This window comes from Phaethon aethereus (genome assembly GCF_964289735.1).
Source record: "Phaethon aethereus genome assembly, chromosome: 6".
Lineage (NCBI taxonomy): Eukaryota > Metazoa > Chordata > Aves > Phaethontiformes > Phaethontidae > Phaethon > Phaethon aethereus.
In genome coordinates this window covers 23,316,948-23,342,937 of record NC_138580.1, presented here as the reverse complement: position 1 = coordinate 23,342,937, position 25,990 = coordinate 23,316,948, and the positions used below count along the sequence as shown (strand labels likewise).

Here is a 25,990-nt window from a genome sequence, read left to right as displayed (position 1 = left end):
AGCAGATTAGCATCTGAGGAATAAAGATCCATTTTCCTGCAAATATTTTTTCTTAAGAGACAAAAGACAGTAATTTTGAAGTCTGCCTGTTAAACTGGATGCCAGATCTTATGCCTCATACTTTTGCAGGTAGTGGGACTTGTTTTATGATTTTATCCTGTGAACAAGAAATCACAGACTACTGTTGTATTATGTGCTCTATTTTACTTTAAAATATCAACAGTAGAACTCATAAATGTTGTAATTTAAAAAAAGAAGAAAACCTCTCTAAAATATAGGTTAAGAATTCAAAGCAACTTTTTATCAGTTTTATCAGTTAGGCTGAAAGCTATCTTATATCTTGTTTTAGCTTAGGAGAAGATTCTGAAAGGGTTTTTATTACATCAATAAGGTGACTTACATAGAGGGTACATCCTAGCCAGTCCTCTGAAATGGATATTCAGTTGCATTCTCTTATTTTTATTTGTCATTTGACATAACTTAATGAAGTGCACGATTTTCATAAGGATCAGTAAGGTATTTATCAATTGGCACACTTTTTTTTTTAGTTGGAGCAAAGCCACTCACTTTTGTGATGGTCACAGCCTTTTTTTCTGCTTTGCAATGTGTTCTGTCAATGAAGACACTGGACAGTGTCCTTTAAAGACAGCATCTGAGAAGTTTTTGCATGTGAAGGTCTGTGGATTCTGGCTAAAGAGTTTTTTGTAATCTTGCAGGATTTAGCTATGCAAGTGAGTAGAGGTAAGAATATGTCAGTGAAAATGTTAATGAAATAGCTGTATTCTCTGTAAATTACATTTTACTTGTAAATTGTTTTCCTTTTTTGTTGCTAAATCATTCACAAAAGCAAATACTCCTTGAGTTACATTTATAAGACTATTTCTACGGTGCTGTTCTACAGTATTGTTTTCTTCTCTTCCCACCCACCCCCAACCACATGGTTTTGCACGGCAGCTTCTAAAGCTGATCATTTGTTACGTTTATTTTTGTTTTCTAACCTTTCGCAAACGCTTTGAAATCAAGGATGATTCCACTGATGAGTTAAAAGCAATGCTTTACACTTGAGAAAAAAATCTGCTTGTTTGAAAGAATGTCAGCTTGTTAAATTTCTTAATAGTCTGTTTAATGATTGTCTTTAAGATTGTTTAGCAAAAGAAGTTCTTGTAGTTGTTTTGAAAATGTTACACTTAATGGTCGTCATGTTACTAAGGTCTTGGACTCAGAATTACATGGTCTGTGGAAGTATATGGAACTAAACAACAGAAACATTCATGGAGTTGGCTGTGTGTCTGTTACTGGCTTCTTGTATTCCTGAGACGGATTATCCTAATTGTATTTTAATATAATGGTACATGTAGTCGTTTACTGCAGTTTAAAAAATAGACCTGAATGCATACTGGAAAGTTCATATTTTTATATAAAAACTTAAAATTTTTGGTTAAAAAAGTTATGACACACTTGACACACTTGGCATCCAACTTCAGAACTAATGATGTATCTTCTAAGGTCCCTCACTAGACCATGCAGGGTCCCAGGTTCTCTGACACACTGAATGTGTGTGCTCAACGAGTTCAGCTGCATAGAAGGAGGGGGGGGGATTGTCTTGTGGTGTTTTGTCTGGTAGTTTTGGGTTTTTAAAATGTAGGCACTGCAGAGCTGGATTTTCTTTTCATGGTAGATGAGAAATTCAGATGAGAAAAGCTGGGAGGGCAGCATTTCTTTTTGTTATTGTCAACCTTTCTTTGTATTTAATAACTACCTTTCCTCAGCATAGTAAGTCTGTAAATCACACAGAAAGTACTATGTTGGAAGAAAACACTACACTGCATATATTAACTGCTGCACTTTCTATTTAGGTACATTTGCTGTGAGCTTCCTTTTAATGCAGTAGTATAAAAATTCTGCAGGCTGAGTGCTTTTGGAAATTTTGAACATTCTTTATGAATGTTTAGCTATTATTCTTTTCACTTAATGGATAGTGGAAAGCTACATCGATATAGTTTTGTTGTTGTTGTCTGATACTTGATATAATTAGCATGGGATTTTTTGTTAGTTAACTGGCAAACACTTTTGACAAATTGATATTCCCTAACCATGGAATAACCACTTCTAATAAAAATAAGCCTTTTAAGTTTTATAATCTATACATATGCCAAAATTACCATGGAGAAAATGGATTTAAAAATAACAGATGCTGTTTTAATCTTGTATGTTAGGAAGTTAAGACTGCCATCTACTGATTTTTTTCTTAAACCTATTAGTTCCTAGAAAGGTGTATGTGCTTTTGACAAATGGCAGTTCATGTTGATAGTAGCTATTTTCCAGGAGCAAGGGCCTTTTCAAAATCGTTTTCTGTCCACTAATGCTTCCTCTTGGTGAGATAAAAAATACTTAATAGTAATAGGGTTTAAAGCAGTTCATGCTACCGTGTTGGACTGAACAAGCAAAAACCCTTTATATCCTTAGTTGAATGGAGCCTTCAGAAAACTCAGGTTAGTGAGTCAAGTGGAAGTGAGTTGATAATTTATCATAGTCATGTCTATATCTCACAATTACTCTCCTACTTTAAAAAGCAATTGCAAGCTTTATGGAAAAATGATATTAAGGGGCTAAGAAAGTCAAATGAACTCTTTTGTAGTAGACATATACAAGATGCATGTTCAGTCCTTACACTTTGCTTCTTCTGTACAGCAACAGCGTCAGGCTTGACTTGGTTGTGGAAGGCAGATCTGGTCACCCTTTTCATTACTATTTTCAACAGAAATCTTAATATAAAATTGTATTGGTATGAATATGCACTTCTGTAGCAGCATCACATACATAAATGCCATCCACCTCAAAGGATATCCCATGTGCAGAAAGGTGTTTCTGTAGAGCTCTTATAAAATACTAGTTTCTGTATTAGGAAGATAATGTTGCCTTATGATGTCTTTGTTTCTATAGGCTTGTTACCACAGCTGATAGGTGTTGCTCCAGAAAAGGCTATTAAGCTAACTGTACGTATCTTTTTTTTTTTCCCCTGGCATCCTTTTGTTTGTTAACTTACACAGGATTTGTTTCCTAAAATGTGTGAAAGATGACCACTTACAAGCACTCTAATATATATGGTTACAGATGTACTCGATATATGTTAATAAGGAGGAAAAATAACTTAAAATTGTATGTAATGTATTGTATCTTTATTAGGTTAATGACTTTGTCAGAGACAAATTTACTAAGAAAGATGGTTCCATTCCACTCCCTGCAGAGGTCCTTGCTGGAGGCTGTGTAAGTATCTGTCCTGTATTCCTAGGCAACATCGATTCTCAGTCAGGTGCAGTACAGTTGGAATAACAGTTAATGGGTGTGCTTTCTCAATTTCAGCAGAACTGTTCTTTTTTCTCCCAGTCACAAGAACTAAAAATAGTACTACTGTTTGGAAAGCTTTGCATACTTCTGAGTTGGGTTCCCTTGGAATTATATGCTTGAACAACTTCTTTTGGCCCAGTTTCTAACTTTCAGTTTCAGCAGTGGTTTTATTCACAAAAGGTTAAAGACAGGGTGCCTTTTCTCCCTTTCCATACTTTTGCTTGGGTTGGCATTCATGGTTAGTTTGGAAAGATACAGGTACTCCTTGAGAATGGATTACAGAAATTATGTTCGAGTTTCCTTCAGGGTAGGGGGGGAGCTAGAACAGTTTAAAAAATCTATTTATTGCTGAAGATTTTAAGAAGGAAAAGAAATACACTTTTCAACTTCCTATGTGTAAGATTTTTCTGTTTGTGAAAATGTGGACAAACTGAACAATGTAGTCTTGCCTTTCAGATAACATGTATGAGGGAATTTTCTGTTTAAATGAGTTTGTATAATATGTAGCTACATTACTCCAGACGCTAACTACATCCATCATCTAAATACAGTTCAAAAACAAATTGTGTTTTCGTTGTGATTGAGGGCTGTAATTCAGTGGATTTCTTAGCAAACTGTAAGTGGATTGAATTGATATAGATGATAGATTTCTTTTGGTTTTGCACATTGTCTAATTTCATTTGTGGGATTCCCTGACAGTTGTTGACCCTATAAAATGTTTAAGGCTTGAGTTAGGTTACTTTTGTAGTGGAGAACACTAATAACTTCCAGTTGAGTAGGCTGACAGGCTGGTATAAAACCTCCTCAGCTTACAACAAAACCTGGGGCAGAAAGGTTGTTGACCTCTGCAAACTTTTAATTCAAAGAAGCAGCCCTGAAGGGAGGCTGCTTATAGTTCTGACTGATTGAATTTGGCAGCCTGGTACTTGCTTGAGTCTTCACCTGTCAGTGTACAGATTTTATTTTCTGAGAAATGTGAGAAAGCAGCTGTGATGTATAGCTAGCAAAAGACTAACCTTTTTCTGGAAAGCTCACTAGCACCAAAAACACATACAGGTAATTTATAACAGAAGTGAATATAATTCATTAGTGTTTTTCTCTGTGTTGTGGTTAAATTGATAATTAAAATCAAACATCTGATAATAAGTTTTATTATTTTACATTCTTTTGTACCGAAATGTATAATATTAAATTTAATCCACATTAGAGGTTTTTCCACTTCCTGGTAGGTACTGCTTTTTCAAAATAGCTTTATTGTCTTACTGTAGTTAACATGCAAACATTCATTGGGGAGAAATTTGAGTTTCAGATAAGCTTTCAGAAATTTCGATGTTTCTGTGAAGCTGAGCAGATTTATAACCTGCCCAAACACAACACTTTCTTCTAGCTGACTGTCTTAGCTGATATTCTCATCTTCTTCTTCAAGATAATACTTATCTCACTCAATCTGGGAGAATTTTAAACAAAGTTGGCCTTTGTAGGTGAAGAGTTCGCCACAGTTTAGCAACCTCAGGAATGTTCATTTCTTTGTAGCCTCCTCTGGATCATCTGATATCTTACCAGTTGATGACTTCTCTGTTTGTACGGCTGCTTAGCTCCATTTTAGCAATTTCACTTCTTCCTAAATACCAGAATCTTTATTAGCAAGCCTATAAAGATTATTTTAAAAGTCTGAAAGTATCAGTTGACTAAAGGGGTAGCAAGTTGATATGTTAGTCTTTCTCATCCTCAGTCTTTTTCATCCTAATTGTGACAGCTCTTTTCTATGTTGTCTTGCTTGGAAATCGTGTTGATCTTCGGACTTCTGGTGTTCATTGTATACTGTTTTTGTACAAAATATTACAAGACATAACCAACAGTTACATCCTAGGAAGTGCCACAAGTAAGCTTAGTCCATTTCTATGTACAGGGGCATGCAAGACTTTCAGTTTTGGGTCATGCTACCTTTCTTCTTCATGTTTCCTTTATTCCGTTCATTTGCTCTCTGTTAGTACAAAATGATGCATTACTGTGGGACTGTTTGGGTTTTATATATGCCAAAATTATTTTCAGCTTTTGGATTTGCGTAGCTTGTTTTTTGTGGGTTTTCTTTATCGTTTGACACTTAAATAATTTTTTTGCTAATAGTACAGTATAAATACAGGCTAAATGCAAAACATGCTTTTCACCTTGTCCTAACATCAAAAAAACAGCATTATGCCCATATGTAGTTCTCAGGAGATGTACTTATTACTATCTCTGACCATCACTTGGTGTGTTTAGTGTTGAACCTTCTCCTGATTAACAGCAATAATATATTTTTTCATCATTTCTCGTATGGAACTGGTAGTGGATGAGCAAGATGAGCAAGCCATATTTTCAGCCATTTTCTAGAGTTTCCAGCAGAGGCCTTCCTGACCTTTGAAGGCCCACCCTCTTGCTAGCCATACAGAAGCACATTGTGTATGCCACAGTCCTCAAGCGGGAGCAAAAAAAATTCTTCTGAGGAAGTGGAGTCAGCTTGGGAAGGGCTCCAGCAGACCTAGCAAATTCTTCTCTCTGGATGGCAGTGCCATATCAAAGCCATGTATGGTGTTACAGTCTTCTAAGTTCCACACATGAGGACTGGTGGTGAAAACTTGGACATTAAGACAGTAGTGATTCAAGAAAACCTGTGTAAGTGGCTCAGTATCCTCAGCTCTGGAGTGTCTGCAAGAAGTGCTATACCATCCAGCAAAGGGGCTGCCCACAGACACGTGCCTCCTCCAGAAATAGTAACTCTGAGAGACTGAATCTCTTTGGCCAAGATCTTACTTCTTGGGCTCCGATTATTCTCGGCTCACGTAAGGTTATGGAGTAAACTCTCATTCCCCATAAGAGGAAATGTCTTCATTTTCATAGCTGTTAACAAAGTTATCCGCTCGCACAGTGGCCTGTTTATATGGTCAGCTGCCTGTCTGTTGTCTTTCCTTCCTTACTGCAGGGCAGGGACCTCCCACAGGCAGCCCGTGGCCTGTGCTCCTTGAAACCTACCTGCTAGCCGCTGGGCAATGTAAATGTCATTGGGAAGTGTAGGGTCTGATCTGTCAGAGCTCAAACACTCCCAGCTGCTCCCAAGCTGTAGCTGTATTTGAAAGCTGCATAACAGCTATGTGGGGTAGCTCAGTTACAGCGGTCAGGTCATACCTGTCAATGAAAGGGCGCTGGTCCCTGATGGATGAAATTGATATCCCATCTTCCTACCTTCCTGAGAGTATGCTGGTTTGTTAATCATCAACAGCACTATCCGCAACTTACGCATGTTAGAGCAAACAATTTCTTTCCCTACTGTTACTGTGATTAATTGAATTACATTTCATTGTAATTCAGTGCTTAGCCTGCATTCTTGCCTTTGGAGTTTTCAGCTACCATTAGCTTTGAGTTGCAGGGGGACTGAGTGAGGCTTCGGCAATGCTTTCCTGTATCCCGACAGCGGCTGGGGAAGCAGAGAGCGCATACCCGATATGGACAGTGCTTCTCAAAGGAACTTACACGCATGACACATGTGAGTACATGGTGAAGGGCAAGATGCTGCAGGGCAACTGTTCATCCTCAGTTGGGAAGCAATGTTGAAGTAGACGTCTAATGCTATGTAAATGATTCATAAGTACTGTTACAGTAAACAAAGATGCTGTGATTTTAACCTGTAATTCCTATGAGTTACACAGGAAAAAAATGGATTCTTCCCCTCAGCGCAGTGTGCATCATGGTTAGCATTTTGAATGAATGAATCCTGTTTCATCAGAAAGATGTTTCTGACTCATGCTGCAGGAGTGGAAGAGGATGTGGGGTCCCAGACAGCAAGGGTCTAAGAACCCTTCTTGGAGGTGCATCTGTTGATGATTAGGGATGGGGGGGGGGTGTTTGCACATACATACACATAGAAGTCCAAATTTACCATATCTTATATATTTAAACATTAAATGTAACATTTAGTCTAAAGATTTTGCTATATTTTTAAAAATAATTTTTATAGGCATTTATACATACATACAAACGTATATAGGCTTATCAGGCAAATAGGAACATGTCAAACATTTATTTTTGAAAAAAATTAAAAAGTTACTCTTTTTATGCAGCAAACACAAAAATACAGAATTATAGCTGTCAGTACTTTTCCTTCAAAATCTTGAAGATACTCTGCTTCTTTTAATATACTTTAAACAGATAAAGTTAGAAGCAGGGTTAAACTTTACTGCTTTATCTTGATCTCAACTGTGGACATTTAAAGTTAGGGAGAAATTTATTCTTTAGTAAAAGAGACAGTCAGCTTACTGTAGGTGCAATGAACAATGACAGCTTTGCCTTGAGAAACAAGTGCAAGTTCTTTTGATGTTTTTAAACTAGACTGTTTTAAGTAACATCTTATTTTTGCTGCTTGTATGGGACATAGTTGTGGTACAGGATGTGGTAGTTTCAAAAAGGAAGGAAGGAAGGGCTTGAAATAGGCCTCTCCCCCTTTGTAGCATATGCCTCTCGGGTGGAATTGGAAAGGGCAAGAGGTCTCATGTTGCAGGGTCATTTGTGTATTTCCTTCAGCCTTTGGCATGTCATGGGGCGTTTGCTGTGGGATCTCAAACTACATCTTTTCTCTCATAACCTTTGCTGTCAGGTTTAGTTCCTTTATTTGCTCCTTGTAGAGTTATTTTACATGACATTAAGGTTAAGTAGAAGCTTTTATTGCTGGTATTTTTGATGTGTATGAATAACCTCCATTCAGAAACAAATTTGTCAACCTTTTTTAAAGTGTCTGTTGTAATTTATGTGTGAAGGGAGCTTTTTATGGGGGGAAAACTTAGATTTAATGCACCTTCTCCAAAAGAAATTCAAGGACTGCAATATATACTTCTGTGCGTATATACATGTGCACGTGTATTTAACATATATAGCTGACAGCTGAAGTAAGATATTTTGAAAAAGAATGATGATGATTGCCAATGACTTGCACAGAAGCATGGAGATTTGAATTGCAACCCTGCACACTGCCAGTTCATTTTTATTTGGAGATTCTTTGTGTCATTCTCCTATGCACCCTCCTCTGGAGAGTGCTCTTCATTTGCTCCCCAGGCAGCACTCTTGTCTGCCTCACATGTTCTTCCTCTCATAGATCAGCAACCATTTACTTGGGGGAAAAAATAAAAAAAACGAAACAAAAACCAACCCTTGCATTCATTAAAAAAAAAAAAAAACAGTGAAGTGAGTTTTGTTGTGCTACATGTTTTATATTAAAATCACTGCTTGTCTTACCTGTACCTGTGATGTGTCTAAGGACCTAACACATTCATGCAACTCCAGTGAATTCAGTGCTCCTCTTTCTGTGTATCAAATCACTGCTGTGCAGAAGTTTGCCAGGCTCCAAGTATAACAGTATGAAAAGTCAAGACTTGGATAGAAGTACGTAAGTACATACTGCTAATAGAACCATAGAGTAGTTTGGGTTGGAAGGGACCTTTAAAGGTCATGTAGTTCAACCCCCCTGCAATGAGCACAGACAACTAGATCAGATTGCTCAGAGTCCCCTCCACTTTGAGGGATGGGGCGTCTACCACCTCTCTAGGCAACCTGTGCCAGTGTTTCACCACCCTCCTTGTGAAAAATTTCTTCTTTAGATCTAGTCTAAATCTGCCCTCTTGTAGTTTAAGACCATTACCCCCTGTCCTACTGCAACAGGCCCCGCTAAAAAGTCTCTCCCCATCTCTCTTATAAGCCTCCTTTATATACTGAAAGGCTGCAATAAGGTCTCCCTGGAGCCTTCTCTTTTCCAGGCTGAACAACCCCAACTCTCTCAGCCTTTCTTCATAGGAGAGGTGTTCCATCCCTTGGATCATTTTTGTGGCCTTCTCTGGACCCACTCCAACAGGTCCATATCTTTCCTGTGCTAAGGGCTCTGGAGTTGGATGCAGGACTCCAGGTAGGGTCTCACCAGAGCAGAGTAGAGGGGCAGAATTACCTCCCTTGGCCTGCTGGCCATGCTTCTCTTGATGCAGCCTAGGATATGGTTGGCCTTCTGGGCTGCAAGCACACATTGCCAGCTCATGTCCAGCTTTTCATCCACCAGGACACCCAAGTCCTTCTTGGTAGGGCTGCTCTTGATCCCTTCATCCCCCAGCCTGTACCGATACTGGGGGTTACCCTGATCCAGGTGCAGGACCCTGCACTTGGCCTTGTTGAACCTCATGAGGTTGACACAGGCCCATTCCTTGAACTTGTCCAGGTCCCTCTGGATGGCATCCCGTCCCTCAGGCATGTCAACCGCACCACTCAGCTTGGTGTCATCTGCAAATGCGCTGAGGGTACACTTGATCCCACTATGTCACTGATGAAGATATTAAAGAGTGCTGGTCCCAATATGGACACCTGAGGGACACCACTCATCACCGATCTCCATCTGGACATTGAGCCATTGACCAGTACCCTCCAGATGGAACCATCCAACCAATTCCTCATTCATCCAACAGTCCATGCATCAAACCCATCTGATGAAGATATTAAAGAGTGCTGGTCCCAATATGGACACCTGAGGGACACCACTCATCACCGATCTCCGTCTGGACATTGAGCCATTGACCAGTACCCTCCAGATGGAACCATCCAACCAATTCCTCATTCATCCAACAGTCCATGCATCAAACCCATCTCTCTCCAACTTAGAGAGAAGGATGTTGTGGGGGATTGTATCAAAGGCCTTACAGAAGTCCAGATAGACAATATCCATATTTAACTGAGTTATCTTGACAGCTACAGCTCTTTTTGAGAAAGCTGCCTGTTGAGAAGTTTGTCAACTCTGTGAATACTCAAAGTGTTCAAAGTGTTAATGTAATTAAAGAACTTTTCAAATGGTTTTCTACTGATAATATAACCTTATGTTAGGGTTTTCCTTAGATTTTATTTTGCCTAATCACCTGATAATGAAGTAATATTTTAGAATTAATATTGCCATAATATATAATTCTGTATTAACAATATACAATTCATAACATTTTATTTATAACTAGTATTACTACTGAATTATTAAAATGTGTTGTGTTTAGAGTCTTCTCATTTCATTTCTGTATCAGAAGAGGGCTGTTGCTGATTTTAACAGAAGAGTAGGCAGTTGTGCACCTAGGAGAGGAGAATGTTAATTGCAGGAAGATTGAATTCAGGGTAGAAAATAGAAATGTTTACAAGTTGGCCTATTTGTGTTTCAGTGGTGGGTGTTAGGCAAATAGGACAAGTTATTTTGGCTGCTCTGCAGGATGTGGTAATTTATACTATTAAAAATAAAAATGGAATTTCACATATATATGTAAACAAAGAATGCATATTTAATAGGTGGGTAGCTGGTAATTGTCTAGAAAGAGTGAATTTCTACCTTACTGTCTAAATTTAAAGTTATTTGAATTTTTTGCATGGTGCATTTTATTATGTAATAAGAGCATTCTGCTTAATGTTTTGTCTACCAAAATTATTTTTTAAAATGACGTAGGGAAATGATAAACATTTGAAATTCGTTTTCTGTTTAATGGAACACAATCAAAAAAATTGCTTATTGTTTAATAGAACTTGCCAGATGATAATTTTATAAGTTCTATTTAGATTGGAACTTTGCCTGGCAGGACAGCCATTTCATCTTGCATGCATAGGTGTGTATGAACTGTGAAGGAAAAGTGAGGAGTAAAGAGAATCTGAAGAATGGGTTTGGACACGAGTGGTGTCAGGTAACTGTGTAAAACACAATGCACTAAGTCTGAGGAACAGCAGATGGGATCAGTTTGGCAGGTCTGGGAGTTGCAGTGATCCTCCTGATGGTTGCAGTAAATGTCCACAAAAATGTAGGCTTTGATTTTCTTTCAGAGGGGTGAAGAAGTGAGGGAATAAAACAAAGATTAACAACGTAGACCAATTATTTGAGTGGAAGGCGTTAAAGAAGAGTAACTACTACAGTGGAAATAATTAATCAAAAGTAGGGGTGGTTCTCCACTGTTTGGGTCAAGTTACTTTAGTAAAGCCTTAACAATGATGATTTTAAATGTCAGTATTGAGTGAAGTAATACAGGGGGCTTGCAATAAAAGTTTGGCAGCGTGCTCAGTAAAGGTTCAGTGAAGTATTGGATGCTTGGTCAGTGAAGATTTTGATGCTTCATGCCCCCCATCCCATAGATACTACCTGAGTGCTTGGTTATTCTCAGTAAGAGCTGTTGAGGTTTGCAATGCTCTTTTGTCTCAAGTCTAGAATAATTCAAGTTACCAACTTCTAAGGCATGCTTCAGGGCTAATCTCAAGTTTATTGTTCCCGCTGCTGGAGAGAGGAAGATTGTGCTAAAGGCAGAAAGGATTAGCACTCGTTAGTTCTGAATCAATTAGCAGAGAACACCACACATGCTGTCCAGGAGGTGCTGTAGCAGACTACTGATTTTTCCTACATGGACGCACGCACACACACATACACACAGCATCACAAAGAATTTATTTCCTGGGCAATTCAGAAGTGTAAAAAAGCTTTAATTGCAGATGTTCTGCACCTTTTTCCTTCACTAAAACTCGATGGGTTGGAGGAATAGATCAGGATTAAGAGGAACTTTTAAATTCGGGGAGAAATGCTGTATTCAGTTTGAATTACAGCAATTCAAATGCCAGAAATTTTAAGGAAGTGGTTTTAATTTTTAAATGAAAAAAGGTGGCTTAGAAAGAGGGGAAAAAGAAAGTTTAGTAAACTTTAGCTGTTTTGTGATGAACAACACACTTCTCCAGAAGTGAATGGTAGTACTTACAGCAAACCAAGGAGAAATCTAAACATGTCATTTTAAATAGGTTTACATGCTTCTGAAACTGAACTGTCAGATTGAATATCTCTCAAATCTGAAACATAGTTCTTTGAAAGTCTTTGGTTAAAGTGCAGAATCTGAAGCAGCTCTGCAACACTATTGCTGGGAAGTTTGCAAGATAGTCCTTCAGCATTGCTAACATGATATTTCCTGCATGTAAAATCTGTCATGCTCAGCTCAGAGAAAGTTCTGACTCCCATTTCTACCTAGTATACTATTTTGAAATGCTACTCTTCCTATTTAAATTTCATATTTTGTTTCCAGTTAGACAATTAAAGGCTGCTAAACAAAACTCCAAACACCTTTTCTAATAATTCAAAATTGCACGATTAAATGCAAATTTCCCGTTTAAACAGCATCACCACTAAATGCAAATAACATGTCTACACCTTGGTGATGGATTATTATTGAATAAACATAAGGTCGTCTTTATATGTGTTTGATGCTCTAGTAGCACAAATCTGATGATTATTTTAGTTTAGTATTTCGTGTAATATCTGATAAGACTTTTAAACACAGCCACAACTTCTAGAATGTCAAGGAGAAAAGCAGAATTCATACACCTCTGTGGACTATAAACATACAAATGTAAAAATTTTTTTCATACAAACCCATGATTTCTGATTCGGGGCCTTTAGCTTCCAGACAGGTGCTTTATTTAATACCTCATATATTTTTACATGAGAATATCAGCCAATGCAGTGAGAATTGAAGGCACTCAGCACCTTGCAAAAGTGAACCTGTCGCCACATGCTCTAGTAACACAATTTTACTTTTTTTTTCTTTGGGTTTGCAGGCAGGAGCTTCCCAGGTCATCTTCACTAATCCACTGGAGATTGTAAAGATTCGGTTGCAGGTAGCAGGAGAAATTACTACAGGACCTAGAGTCAGTGCCCTCTCTGTTATAAAAGATTTAGGCCTTCTTGGTCTTTATAAGGTATGTATTTCTGCTTTGAGTGGCTTCATTGTTTTACATTTTATGCTAAACTTTTACACTCTTGAAACAAAAACTGTTAAAAAAAAAAGAAAACTTTTGAATTTAAAACCAATCTCTTCCTGCAGGGCAGCCCCACAGTGGAAAACTGAAGAAAACCCACTTCTATATTAATGGCAGTGGGATACAAAAAAATACTCCCCCATTCTATCCTTTGGGCTTTTATGCCAAGCTACAGGGAGTCCTGTATTGCAGACCTGCTGGTTTCTGGCGCTGATCATTTCATTTGGTGGGGTTTTGTGAAAAGTTTCTTCAGCTTTCCCTGTGTGTTTTTCTTACATTTAGTTTGAATCCCTGTTATCTCTATTGTTATCTTTGCAGCAGGATATTCTCTTTGTCTTAATAATTTGATGGCAGTGCAACAGTAATGGAGTTTAGTAGGATTCAGATTTTTAAGAAGTTAAGTGCTGGGATTTGTCAATAACGAATTCCACTAGGAAAAAAAGCCCATACTGCACTGTACTTCAGCAGAATGCCAGTCAACAGATTCCTTCCCTGCAGGTATACTTACTACCATCATTACAGATCAGATGTAATGGAGCAGAAGCTATTAGTTTTCTTAAACAAGGAAGAGTATTTCTTCCTGGATCTTCTGCAAGTGCAAGGGGTGATATGTAAATCCAGCAGTTATACTAGCTGTGCACTTACAAAACACTGTTTTATGTGATTTGTCCATAGACCTGCAATAATACTATAAAAATGTGCAAACTTATTTCTAGAGCTGAAGCTTCTGCTTTGAATCAGTAGATCAGATTCATGATCATTACATTTCCTAAAAATCACAGGTGTTTTGGTACATGGGACAAAATTACCATTTCTCTTTGCAGTAATAAAACAATTGAGCTTACTAAAAATTCTGCTGTTCTTTAGAATGGCATTATCATTGGTGCATAATTGTAAGAACTCACAGAATCATTAAGGTTGGAAAGGACCTTCAAGATCAAGTCCAACGGTTAACCCAACATCACCATGCACCCTAAACCATGTCCTGAAGTGCCACATCCACATGTTTTTTGAACACTTCCAGAGATGGCGACTCCACCACCTCCCTGGGCAGCCTGTTCCAATGCTTGACCACTCTCTCAGCAAAGAAATTTTTCCTAATATCCAATCTAAACCTCCTCTGGCACAACTTGAGGACATTTCCTCTTGTTCTATAGCTAGTTACTTGGGAGAAGAGACCAACACCCACGTCGCCACAACCCCCTTTCAGGTAGTTGCAGAGAGCGATAAGGTCTCCCCTCAGCCTCCTCTTCTCCAGACTGAACAACCCCAGTTTCCTCAGCCGCTCCTCGTAAGACTTGTGCTCCAGACCCCTCACCAGCTTCGTTGCCCTTCTCTGGACATGCTCCAGCACCTCAATGTCCTTCTTGTAGCGAGGGGCCCAAAACTGAACACAGTATTTGAGGTGCGGCCTCACCAGTGCCAAGTACAGGGGCACAATCACTTCGCTGCTCCTGCTGGCCACACTATTCCTGATACAGGCCAGGACGCTGTTGGCCGCCTTGGCCACCTGGGCACACTGCCGGCTCATACTCAACCGGCTGTCAACCAGCACCCCCAGGTCCTTTTCTGCTGGGCAGCTCTCCAGCCACTCCTCCCCAAGCCTGTAGCATTGCATGGGGTGGTTGTGACCGAAGTGCAGGACCCAGCACTTGGCCTTATTAAACCTCATACAGTTGGCCTTGGCCCATCGATGCAGCCTCTCCAGATCCCTCTGCAGAGCCCTCCTACCCTCCAGCAGATCAACACTCCCACCCAACTTGGTGTCATCTGCAAACTTACAGAGGGAGCACTCGATCCCCTCATCCAGATCACCAGTAAAGATGTTAAACAAGACCGGCCCCAGAACCGAGCCCTGGGGAACACCGCTTGTGACCGGCCGCCAGCCGGATTTAACGCCGTTCACCACAACTCTCTGGGCTCGGCCATCCAGCCAGTTCTTTACCCAGCAAAGAGTAAACCTGTCCAAGCCACGAGCCGCCAGTTTCTCCAGGAGAATGCTGTGGGAGACGCTGTCAAAGGCTTTATTAAAGTCCAGGCAGACAACGTCCACAGCCTTTCCCTCATCCACTAGGCGGGTTACCTGGTCATAGAAGGAGATCAGGTTGGTCAAGCAGGACCTGCCTTTCATGAACCCATGCTGGCTGGGCCTGATCCCGTTTTAGAGCATAAAGTATCTGCGTGAAAATCCCTGAAGGGACGAGTTTGTCTTTATCAGGTCTTCTCCTTAAGCCACATAGGGTTTGTTATGTGTGCTGTCTGTTAATGTAACTCCTGCGTGACTGGCCTCGGATGGGTCCGTTGTGTGGCAGCTGCTGGCATGGAGTATACTGGCTGGGTATTTCATCCAGGAGTGTTTTTTTTTTTTAATGTGTGTGCTTTCAGGGTATGTGCATGAGATTTTTGGGCACATAGGTGCTTATTTGAGCTTTGTACAGAAGGAGTTATTTTAGTTGGTAACAGACTGATGACTGAACTTACTAAAAGAAGAATATTAGATATGTTTTATTATGAGTATTCCACTGTTTCTACAGTGTGCAAAGTTCTGTTAAGGAACTCTTTAATGCCAGGTTGTGGCCAGGAGCTTTATGAGTATTATCATAGGCCACTGTTTTTGTCTCCCTGTATCTTCCCTTGACTAAAAGACTTCTATTTTGCAGCTGTTTCCCTCTTTTTGCTAGCCTTTCAGTGCAGCTTCTTCAGCCAACCAGATGACAATCAGTGGAGATCACTGTGAGGTCTTGCAGTCCTCACTGATATTTTAGTAGTGCTTTTGTGTTTGGTGGAAGTATTGGCATGCAAGGACTTGTCTTGCTGCCTCTGTGGTTGTGGGTTATTGTCAGCAAGATATAAGGACAGATGTTTGTCTCTTTCTTCATCATATGTAAGAGGTATTTATCTTAGATACTGATGTCAGAACTGATGTCACGTATTGCTTACCAAAATTAGACATGAAACTTGAATCTTCCTCATTCTAGAAACTTACTTCAGATGTGCTTTACTCTTTTTTCAAGTTCAACTGTACGTCTTCTGTTTCCTGAGACATTTTATTTTCTGTGTTACATACTTGGTAGATCAAAAGCGTTGGCACTTCCTGGACGCAGGCTGCTTGCTGGTTATCAATTTTAACCTATTTACGAAATTTATTTGTATTATGTCTCTTTTCTGTGTGACAGGGTGCCAAAGCATGTTTCCTCAGAGACATTCCCTTTTCTGCAATCTACTTTCCTGTTTATGCTCATAGTAAACTGATGCTTGCTGATGAAAATGGCCACGTGGGAGGGCTTAATCTCCTTACAGCTGGAGCCATTGCAGGTAATTTTGCAGAAGGTTTTCTGCAAGTAATTTTTTTTCTTTTAGTGAGTAATATTTAATATTCATTCAGTAGCCCCATATAAAGGAAGGTTACTGTACCATTGTATCTGATTTAATCTAAATTTGATCACTGTTATCCTTAGTGGGAGGCGATGTAATTTTGATGAGAGCTAATTACATTTGCATAATGTGGATAAACAGCGTAATGCAGCTCAGCAACTTGTAGTCAAATTTGATCTGTCGGTCTCAATGGGGTTTTACTTGTTACTGTGCTCTCAGAGTTGAAGGCTAATTTGAATCTTTGATGAACATAAAATGAGATATCATAAGAGCTAAGAAGAAAATGACCTATCTAGTTTTGGATTCCTGAATAACTGAGAGGAAACTTTGTTCAAATGTAATTGCTAAAAACAGGGCGCATGTTTGTAAAGTAACTGAAGTTAACGTGTCATACTTTGAAATTTAAAATATTTTAAGGCTTCTCAAAAATATTTAGTATAAAGAGAATAGGCAGCTGGGATAAAAAGTTGTTTTTACTAAGCGGCAAGTGGTGTAAAAATACTAGCTATAGGAACTGTAGTGGTGGATATTTAAAAATGCGGATACAGATGGCCAGATTCTGCACTGCTGAGGATTAGCTCACCAGGATGAAAACCAGGCATCTGCAGCCTCTCCATCATGAACAATTCGGTGTTGCAGTCAGTGCAGTTTAGAAACATCACTGGGCTGAACAGACCTTTCATTACTTGTTACAGTCTTAAAGAAGCACTATCTATACATCAGCCATGAGCCATCCGGGTGTAAAGAGAGGTTCCCACGCTGCACGTGATACAGAGCTCGGCTGCACCTGCTCTTTGCCAGTTGGTGCGTTCCCTGTGCCAGAGGGAAGGGAGAGACCAGCTAGGAAACCAGTAACAGATTTGTAGCCCTGTTTATTCTCAAGTAATGCAGAGCTGCCAGAAATGGCTAACTATTTAGGTCACTGTACTTACAGAAGCACATATAAATACGAGATACAAGTTAAATAATGAAGACTTGCTGTTTTTATTTTTAGATTGCAAACTTCACAGCTTCTCTTAATTTGTTTGGTTAGTGTTTCTGGGTCACTTGTGCCAAGTGATGAAATCTATCAAAAATGTGTGTAAATCTTGTAGGCCTAGTTTTATAGACTTTACAGGAACCTGCCTTTCTGAATTGCAAATTTCAAATTCCCAATTGCTCGATCTATTCCCGTTACACATGCGCAGTAGGGAAGAATACAGACAGAACATATCTGCCCGTAAAGGAAAATCTGCGTACGGTTGCTATTAGTGTATGCTTGTAGGCTTAACTGCATTGCTTCTGTTTTCCTTTAAAACCTCCGAATTGATCAGTGACACTTTAGAGTTTATGATCACCTATGCAAATCAGTGACTTATTGAACTTTGAATTCAGTATTAACCAATTTAAAAACTTTAACAGAAGTCAAAATCAATTTCAAAATTCTAAGTCAGAAGATGGTTCCTCTTTTTAAGAGGTTGACTTTTACGGTATTCAGAAGTATTCAGAAATATCTCAGATAACACAGTTATATACTGTGGAGTACACTTCTGAAAACTTTCTCCTTTCCTTTGACTAGAAAGCTGAGAGTGGTGCCTTGGAAGTGGAGATATGTTCTGCCATCACTGTTGGCTGGTATCACGCTGTTGGTACTAAGCAGACTTGTAAAACACCTTCATTGTCCTCAGTCTTTTTATGGCTTGCCTATTGAAGTAAGCAGCATCTATTCTTCTACAGTCCGAACAGCAATACAGGCATACTTCTGTAGAACAGGTGTTTTAAGTAGTGGTTTTCTTGTTAACACCTTTAACAAATGAATGTGTATGATGCAAGTTCTCAAATCAATCACCTAAGTAACTTGCAAAATACATTGTAGAGTACTGGCAAATACAGTAAGGTTGCACAACTAGTTTTTGTCATGGGTATCTCTTATTACATAGATGGCATCTGTGTGAATTTAAAAATGCCTCTTTTATCTATTTAAAACTACTGTTAGTAACAGACCACTAGAAGATGTTGAGAGAAGTGCTGTTGATAGTAAAGAAAATAATAATCACCTATCAGTTATACCCTTTAAACATAGAAGAAACTCAAAAGGATCATACCAAGCACAAGTTTATATTAGCATTGAGTGTAAGAACTTGCATTTTTAGTAATGTCTAATTCTTGCAAAAAATGTTAAAGTTTGCAGTTGTATTTTTCAGTTAGAAGTGTTTCATGTTTTACAAGTTTCTTTGTGCAAATTAAATGTGTTTTTCTTCTAAAAGGTGTGCCTGCTGCTTCTTTGGTAACCCCTGCTGATGTCATCAAGACAAGACTGCAAGTGGCAGCTCGCGCTGGTCAGACAACATACAGTGGAGTTATTGACTGCTTTGGAAAGATTTTAAGGGAAGAAGGCCCTTCAGCTTTTTGGAAAGGAGCTGGAGGTGAGAAAGGCACTCATGAATGTCAAGGCTGACCCTCTCTTGCTTTGTTAAGGACTTGAATTAGAGCAGCATTTACAAGGTCTGATTCTGAAAAACATAACATCTTGTTAAAAATGTTTGGCTTCTCTCCTGAGAAATTATTTTCTTCATTTGACACTATGATTTGTAATATTTAACAGCTCGTGTGTTCAGATCTTCACCCCAGTTTGGTGTTACTTTGGTCACTTACGAACTTCTGCAGAGGTGGTTTTATGTCGATTTTGGAGGCCTGTAAGTCAAATATTTGCTTTTTATCTTGCACAAAAACCTGACAAGTTAAAAAAAAAAACCCTTACTTTTTTCATGCATGGGACCACTTAAACTTGGTGACTTTGAGCACCTGTAAATTGCAAAAGGTCTCCCTCTCCTTATATAATTGAGACAAACTTGCATGCTACTTCCAAACAGATGAGGAGATAAAGAGCCATTTCATATTTGTTTTAATACACTACATAAAATTTGTATTTCCATTATAGCAAGATATTTTGTCCATTTTCCCCATGTCTCTGGAAGTTAAAAGAATTTACAAAGCTATTGGTAAAAGTGTATCTTCACAGTTTCAGCCTTGATTTCCCGTTAAGCAGTGGTCTGAACTCAACTTTACTTGACCATAGAAGTGAATTAATTAAGGTCAGCTTTCATAGTCTTCCATACTCGGACAAAAGCCTTAAGTATTTAGTCTAGATTTCATAAAGTTATTCAGGCTTAAGAAAACACTTTAAATAAAGGAAAGGCTTCTTTTCTTTTTCTTTCTTCAAACAGCAAACCTTCTGGATCAGAACCTACCCCAAAAACTCGAATTTCAGATCTTCCTCCTGTTAACCCTGAGCACATAGGTGGATACAGACTTGCTACAGCTACATTCGCTGGTATAGAAAATAAATTTGGTTTGTATCTTCCAAAGTTTCGATCTCCTGGCATCACCTCGGCTCAACCAAAAAGTAGCAGCTAAATCCTGACAAGATGTTTCAAGCTAACAAGGTGATGCAGTGGAAAAAATTCACAAGAGTAGTACTGTATTTTTTCCAAGTGAGCTGCATGTTGTTCTAGCTGAACTGAGCTTGCAATTCTAATTACTCCTTTCTAATATTAATATATACCTGCATTTTTTTGTTTATTTGCACAGAAGGAACTGATTGAAGCTGTGGTTCTATGCCTTGTTTTAACCAGTGGCATGAATCTGTAGCCTAGGTTTGCCTTGCACAGCTTGCATTTAATGTTACTGTACATATTGTACATCTTTGTACAGAGACATCATGGCACCTATACACATAAATTTATATAAAGGGTAGTGCAGTTCAAAAATAGTTTGAAATGTACAGAATGTTTTGAAGGCATTTTGTTAACAATCGTGACAATAAAATATTTAAAAACACTTAAGTCAATTCACTTCTTTATGTTTATAGAAAAGTTGTCCAGGGTGATTATTTTTGTTTTCCCTCCACAGATTATGGATCACAGATTAAAATGTAGAGATTAGATGCACCCATTTAATGAATGTACAGTATAGGAGATGGCCTCTGAAGGAATACATTTAACTGCTAATTACAGCAAAGGTATTAAAATGCAATGTGCTGGCTTGTAAGTGTACAAGAACACAGTAATTAGATGAGCACATGCAGTATTTTATTTTGCAGCACTATTTTGTAACAAGGAATTCCCTTGAGATACAGAGTAATACCAAATATGTAATAGATCTTACCTCTATGATAGCATGTTTAAAATACAGTGAGATATTTGACAGTTATTAGCAGACTTAAGAATTTTTTTACAGGATTTATTACTCAGAGTGCTTTTTCTCAGAATGGAAAACTTTTTATAAAAATATTGAAGATGTTCTCTTTATCTCTAGATTGTTTTACTATTGAAAGGTAGGTTCTGGAAAAACCACCACCACTTACTTTTATATCCTTTTTATACGCATAACTGATTGTTTAGACTTCCACTTCAGTTGAATACGAAGTAAAAGGAGAAAAGAAAGGAGAAGCTTGAATTACTTTTGGCTTAATATCTGCAAAAGTTTAATTTTTAAATGCAAAAATGTCAGAGGAGCTAGAGTCGTCTAGATTTCTACAGTCCTAGAGGAAGAGTAGTTACACTAGCCATAGAGCCAGAGAAGAGATGGGTGGGTTTCCAGCCTTGCTTGCTGAAGTGTGGAAATATAGTTTTAAATGTTTCTTTCACAGTTACACAGCCTGGAGTAGAGCATATCCCAAGCAGTACAAACTCATGGGAGGCGCTAATTTTCTTGCTCAGGTTCAGCGAGGCCACTATGAAGAGTTTTAGTTAGCTTACAAAGAAGTGGCTTCTTAAAAACTGAACACTACAAACACAGGCAAGCTCTCCTTCACCTCTAGCCTCTAAGCAAGATACAAAATCTTCTGGTGCTGAATAATATTTAGCAAGCTAGAGGTTGCAATACATTGAACTTGGGAACTTGATCACTGTTCTGCAACATGCATATACAGACAGGCTTCCTCTCTTTACTAGTGTTTTTTTCTGTTTAAAGCATTACCTGTTCTGTGCAGTTTTACAGAGGCAGGCTTCCCAGGAACTCTATCCCACATCTATGTATCTTGTTCTGTGCTTTTCGAAATAGATACAAAAATGTCAGGTACCCACTGGCATTTAATCTTAGTCACAGCTTGTTGACTGACTCGATCAAGGCCTTAGGAGACTTTACAACGCAAGACAGCAGTTGTATTTCTTACAGCTCCAAAACTGGACAGTGTGGCTCCCAGGATGATCATTTACTGTATCTAGCATCACTGTTGGTCTCTTAATGTTGTTGTAATGTCTCTTAAAGTGTTTTTAAAGGTATGGGTTTTACAACATTTTTAACCTGTAGTCAAGTATTTTGTGAGGGAGGAACACAAGCAGGAATGCATACAGAATAGTTTTGTTGAAAATTATTAAAAGGTTGAAGTTACATAAAACTAATGCCATATGACCTATATGTTTATGCCACAATCCATTGAAAGCAAGCCTTATCTACTGGATTTCTGAAAATGTGAGCCTGTTACTTATGATTTAATAATAAATTTCCTTCAATCTCAGTAAAACACCAAAACCCAAGAAAAACAAACCCCCACAGGACCCCAAAGCCAGCAAGACAACAGAACATTCTGCTTCTTGTGCCTAAAGGGTAAAAATTATCACATGATGTGCCTGTTCTTTATATAGTTCACATTTCTCAACTGAAGAGATTGCTGCTGTCATAAGGTTGAGGAAAACATACAAGGCAAATGTCAAACTGAACAGCATGACTTTGCATTGAAAAGAGGGGGGGACTTTTGACAAGCCAAGACCAATGGAAGCCTAAATACATTTCACTTTCAAACCCACTGAGAAACTCTTGAAAACAGAACTGCTGTTACTGCTGCCCCTGTCGCTATGAGCTGCTCATAACAGAACTGAGACAAGGAGAAATAGAAAAAAACCCCAAACCTTACAACACAAACAGTGAAGAAATGATAAGTGGACATAATAGGGACATAAAGCTGATTAAGGAATATAAACCTATAAAACTTACAAGCATATAAAACAGCTCTTCTGGCAAAACAATAAGCTTGTAGCAGATTAAGAATACCAGAAACAAACCCACAAGGTCCTACATGAAAGGCATCAATAGTGGTTTAGTGCCTCATTAGTACAAGTCAGAATATTTACTAAAAAAAACCCCCTAAACCCCAAAAACCAGAAAACCCACAAAAACCAACATCCTCCCCCCCCAATCCCAAAACCAGTCTTGATGGGAAACTTTATAGTATCCTAAGAAAGATGTACTCAAAGACATTTAACCTTTAACACAAATTCCAACCACTCTATTTTAAGCCATTGAGAGGTTTTGTTTCAATGAAAGTGTTAAAAAGCAGTGAAAACATCTGTTTTAACTTAATACAGAAAAGCAGTAGCAAGTCTGTAGTTAACAGAATGCAAATCATCATCCTATAGAAATTAAGTCAAAATCTAGTTCCTTATCCTTTGGAAAATTTGGAATTTTCCAAAATTTGGAAAACTTGACAACAGTAGACTTTTTCCTTTTGTCTGATTGCCGTGGTAGGATGTGGAGGTTGGGGGTAGAAAACAGCTCCCTGATGTGTGTAGAAAAGTAAAAGCAGCAGCTCCTAGGAACCTTCTACTGAGGGAACACAGATTAGGGATCAGGGCAGCTGACAAGTGCTCATATAACATTTATTTATGAATCACTCTCAACTTTTAATGCACCAATTCAAGCAGAAGAACTTGGTATTAAATATGTATTTCATTAATTCAGGACCAATTGTCAAATAACTTTGTAACTACAGACAAATTTTTATTCACATATATTACCCACTACTAGTCTGAGTCTTATCTATATATAAACAATGAAACTTACTTGGAACATCTGCATGCATATCCATGGGTAATTTGAAAAGTTCAAATTAAAGAATGCTTCAGAGATTTACTACCTAATGAAGGTTAGTCTGTGTAATATAGAAAGTTTAATTTAGAAACAGAACTTCTACTTTTCAGAAGTAGATACTGTTACAAAGTGGAAATTTCAGAAGCCCAATAGCAAATTTACACCAGGTTAGTGTTTCAGCAAAAGTAGTTCCTTGCAAAGTCAAAGTTAACTGTATTAAAAGTTACACAAATCCAAGAATGTGCTTGTAATTTATATATAAAAAGTGGTAATGCAAGATCTGACTTTCAGTGATCTTAATACATATTCAAAGTCCATAGTTGAATCCATATATTCCTCGCTTAAGCTATTGATTGAACTGACACATGCTTATACTTTTAAGATTTGCATCAAATCTTTCACAAGTCTACCACTGCTGCCTATTTTTAAAAGATCTACGCTGGTATGCGGGTTGCAGCTTCCTCTTCTGCGTCAGCTCTGTTCGCATTTATTTCTGCCAGTGTTCGACCAAATCGAGTCCACTCATCACTGCGAGGAACGGCAATTTGCTGTTGACAAAGAGAACGTTATTTAAACCTACTGATGAATAAAAACTGAGCTCATTTTGAACAGCTGAAGTCATGTTCAGGAGAGGTTGCGATAGGAAAGCTTACCTTTATTTAGTGTAACTTTTAAAATAGTCTGAACATCAAAAGCTTTAACTAGTATAAGAAGCAGAACTTGAGAATCCTGTATTTAAGTATATAGTTATACTATTACAAGCTCGCGGATACGTCTCCATCTGAAAGACTGGGTCCAAAGGAAGCCATGGCTTCATCCAATCAATTAGTTACGTACTACTGGAGTACACATACTTGCAATAGCAACAGCTTCCCTGTAGAAACGAACTCAAGACTGCTTCACCGCAAAATGTTTTGTTCTGTACTTCTCAAATTCTATGGTCAGAATTCACATGTGCCACCGTTACAAAGAAATTAAAATCTCTACAAACAAACCCATTGATTCTTCCATGTTATTTCACCAGCCTTAAAATAATATTTTTACTTTTTGATTGGCTGCCAGATGGCATGCTAAAAACTTATGCTAGAATACCTGGCATGGACAGAAAAAAGAGACATTAATTTGAATATAAGAGTTAAACCTTATTCCTCTAGTCACAGGGGAAAAGAGTTAAAAGCAAGTTGCTTAAAAGTCAAAAAACTTGACTGTTTCATACTGTACTTTGCACAACACATGGTATACATACCTCTCCCACGTCATATATAACTATTTGTCCCTCTGAATCACCTACAGCGATCTCTCTCCCAGAATGTGTCCATCTCACACGGTTCAGAGCAGGATTGCCCTCCACAGTAATGCTTGCCGTTGGCACCTGTGTCCATTTAAAACACATTACTAAAAATGCATGAGGATTCCGTAAGCTGTAGATGACAGAACACACCTAGTCCCTCAGTGTTGTATCAAAAGAAGTGCACAACTCTTCAACTGAGGCAGAGTGTGTAGCTCTCAAAGACTCGCAGTGGCCTTAAACTATTAACAGTGATATGACCAAAACAACACCTCTTCGGTCCCTTGGCCCAAGTACAAACATCCTCTACCAAAAAGCACATCTGCCCTCTTGTCATGAGGCAGGAGGCAGAGACATGCCTTCCGTCAGACAGCAAGGAGGAGCCCTGGGATCTCAAGAAAGATTGTGACAGAGGGCAGGGATGAAATTGGCTGCTTTGGCAGGTCAAATCCTGTCTGAAAGCTAGAACCGGGTAATTCCAATCTGAAGCCACAGGCTGGCATATGGTCCTACAGAACTGCTCTTTCTTCTATTCGCAGTTTTAACAAGGTGAAATTTAAGTACTGAGTATCTGTCAGCTTCTTCCTCTCGCCTACCTCCGACAAGTTTAAGTCTCAGAAAAGGTCTGTACTATAATCAAGTTTATAACTCACACCAGAAAACCCAAACATTCAATTCTCTAAGTTTTAGAAACAAATTAAGATTTCACGGCAGTATTACTATGGCAATAGGAACAACGGTGGTGTGTGGGTAACAGGTTTGTTCATTTTGTTAAGCTATAGGCTACCAAGGCTGTATTGGGGGAGGTCTATAATCACTTTAACAACACGGATCAGTGTTACACCAACAGATGTTTTGCACTCTTGTTACGGGTAAAACAATTTAATTACCACTGTTACTCATTACAAGGAGTCATTTGAGTTACAACCCCATAATCAAAAAATGATATATATTATGCAGAAACTACTAGAACTACAGAATATTTAAGAAACAAAAAAACCCAAAAACCCCAAAACCCTATGGCAAACTCTTGACATTTTCTTTGAAGTGTACAAACACTTTCCCAGCTACATCTGACTATTAACCTGACTGCCTCACCTCAGTATCATTGTTGAGATTCCACAGGTCAAGCCTGCCCATCCCATCCACACAGGCAAACAAGGCAGGGTGAGTTGGAGACCACATCACATCATAAACATAATCTGAGTTGTCTTCAAAGGAGTAGAGAGGTTTGTTATTCTGAAAAAAGCAAACATAACAATGCAATACCCAAACTCTACACTTCAAAATTGTAAAGCTAACGGGTAA

General features: G+C 38.5%; 2 protein-coding genes across 9 annotated transcripts in view; one reads left to right on the top strand and one right to left on the bottom strand.

Moving 5' to 3' along the window:
* SLC25A12 (solute carrier family 25 member 12) overlaps window positions 1-19,941 on the top strand; it is a gene marked incomplete at both ends in the record, with an annotated part of 51,179 nt that extends 31,238 nt beyond the window's left edge. Inside the window, 7 exons of the mRNA XM_082001560.1 lie at window positions 2,944-2,996; window positions 3,187-3,267; window positions 12,970-13,110; window positions 16,347-16,485; window positions 18,792-18,950; window positions 19,130-19,220; window positions 19,752-19,941. Of these exons, the coding sequence (XP_081857686.1) occupies window positions 2,944-2,996; window positions 3,187-3,267; window positions 12,970-13,110; window positions 16,347-16,485; window positions 18,792-18,950; window positions 19,130-19,220; window positions 19,752-19,941 (854 nt within the window). The remainder of the gene's footprint in view (window positions 1-2,943; window positions 2,997-3,186; window positions 3,268-12,969; window positions 13,111-16,346; window positions 16,486-18,791; window positions 18,951-19,129; window positions 19,221-19,751) is intronic.
* Window positions 19,942-23,828: 3,887 nt separating this feature from the next.
* Window positions 23,829-25,990, bottom strand: part of DYNC1I2 (dynein cytoplasmic 1 intermediate chain 2) — a gene marked incomplete at its 3' end in the record, with an annotated part of 28,341 nt that continues 26,179 nt past the window's right edge. For 6 of the 8 annotated variants that reach the window (XM_082001132.1, XM_082001131.1, XM_082001133.1 and 3 more), the window contains 3 exons: window positions 25,781-25,921; window positions 24,641-24,766; window positions 23,829-23,942 (listed from right to left, as the gene is read on the bottom strand). In XM_082001132.1, coding sequence (XP_081857258.1) covers window positions 23,829-23,942; window positions 24,641-24,766; window positions 25,781-25,921 — 381 coding nt within the window. The remainder of the gene's footprint in view (window positions 23,943-24,640; window positions 24,767-25,780; window positions 25,922-25,990) is intronic. The other 2 variants (XM_082001134.1, XM_082001137.1) reach the window with 1 other exon arrangement.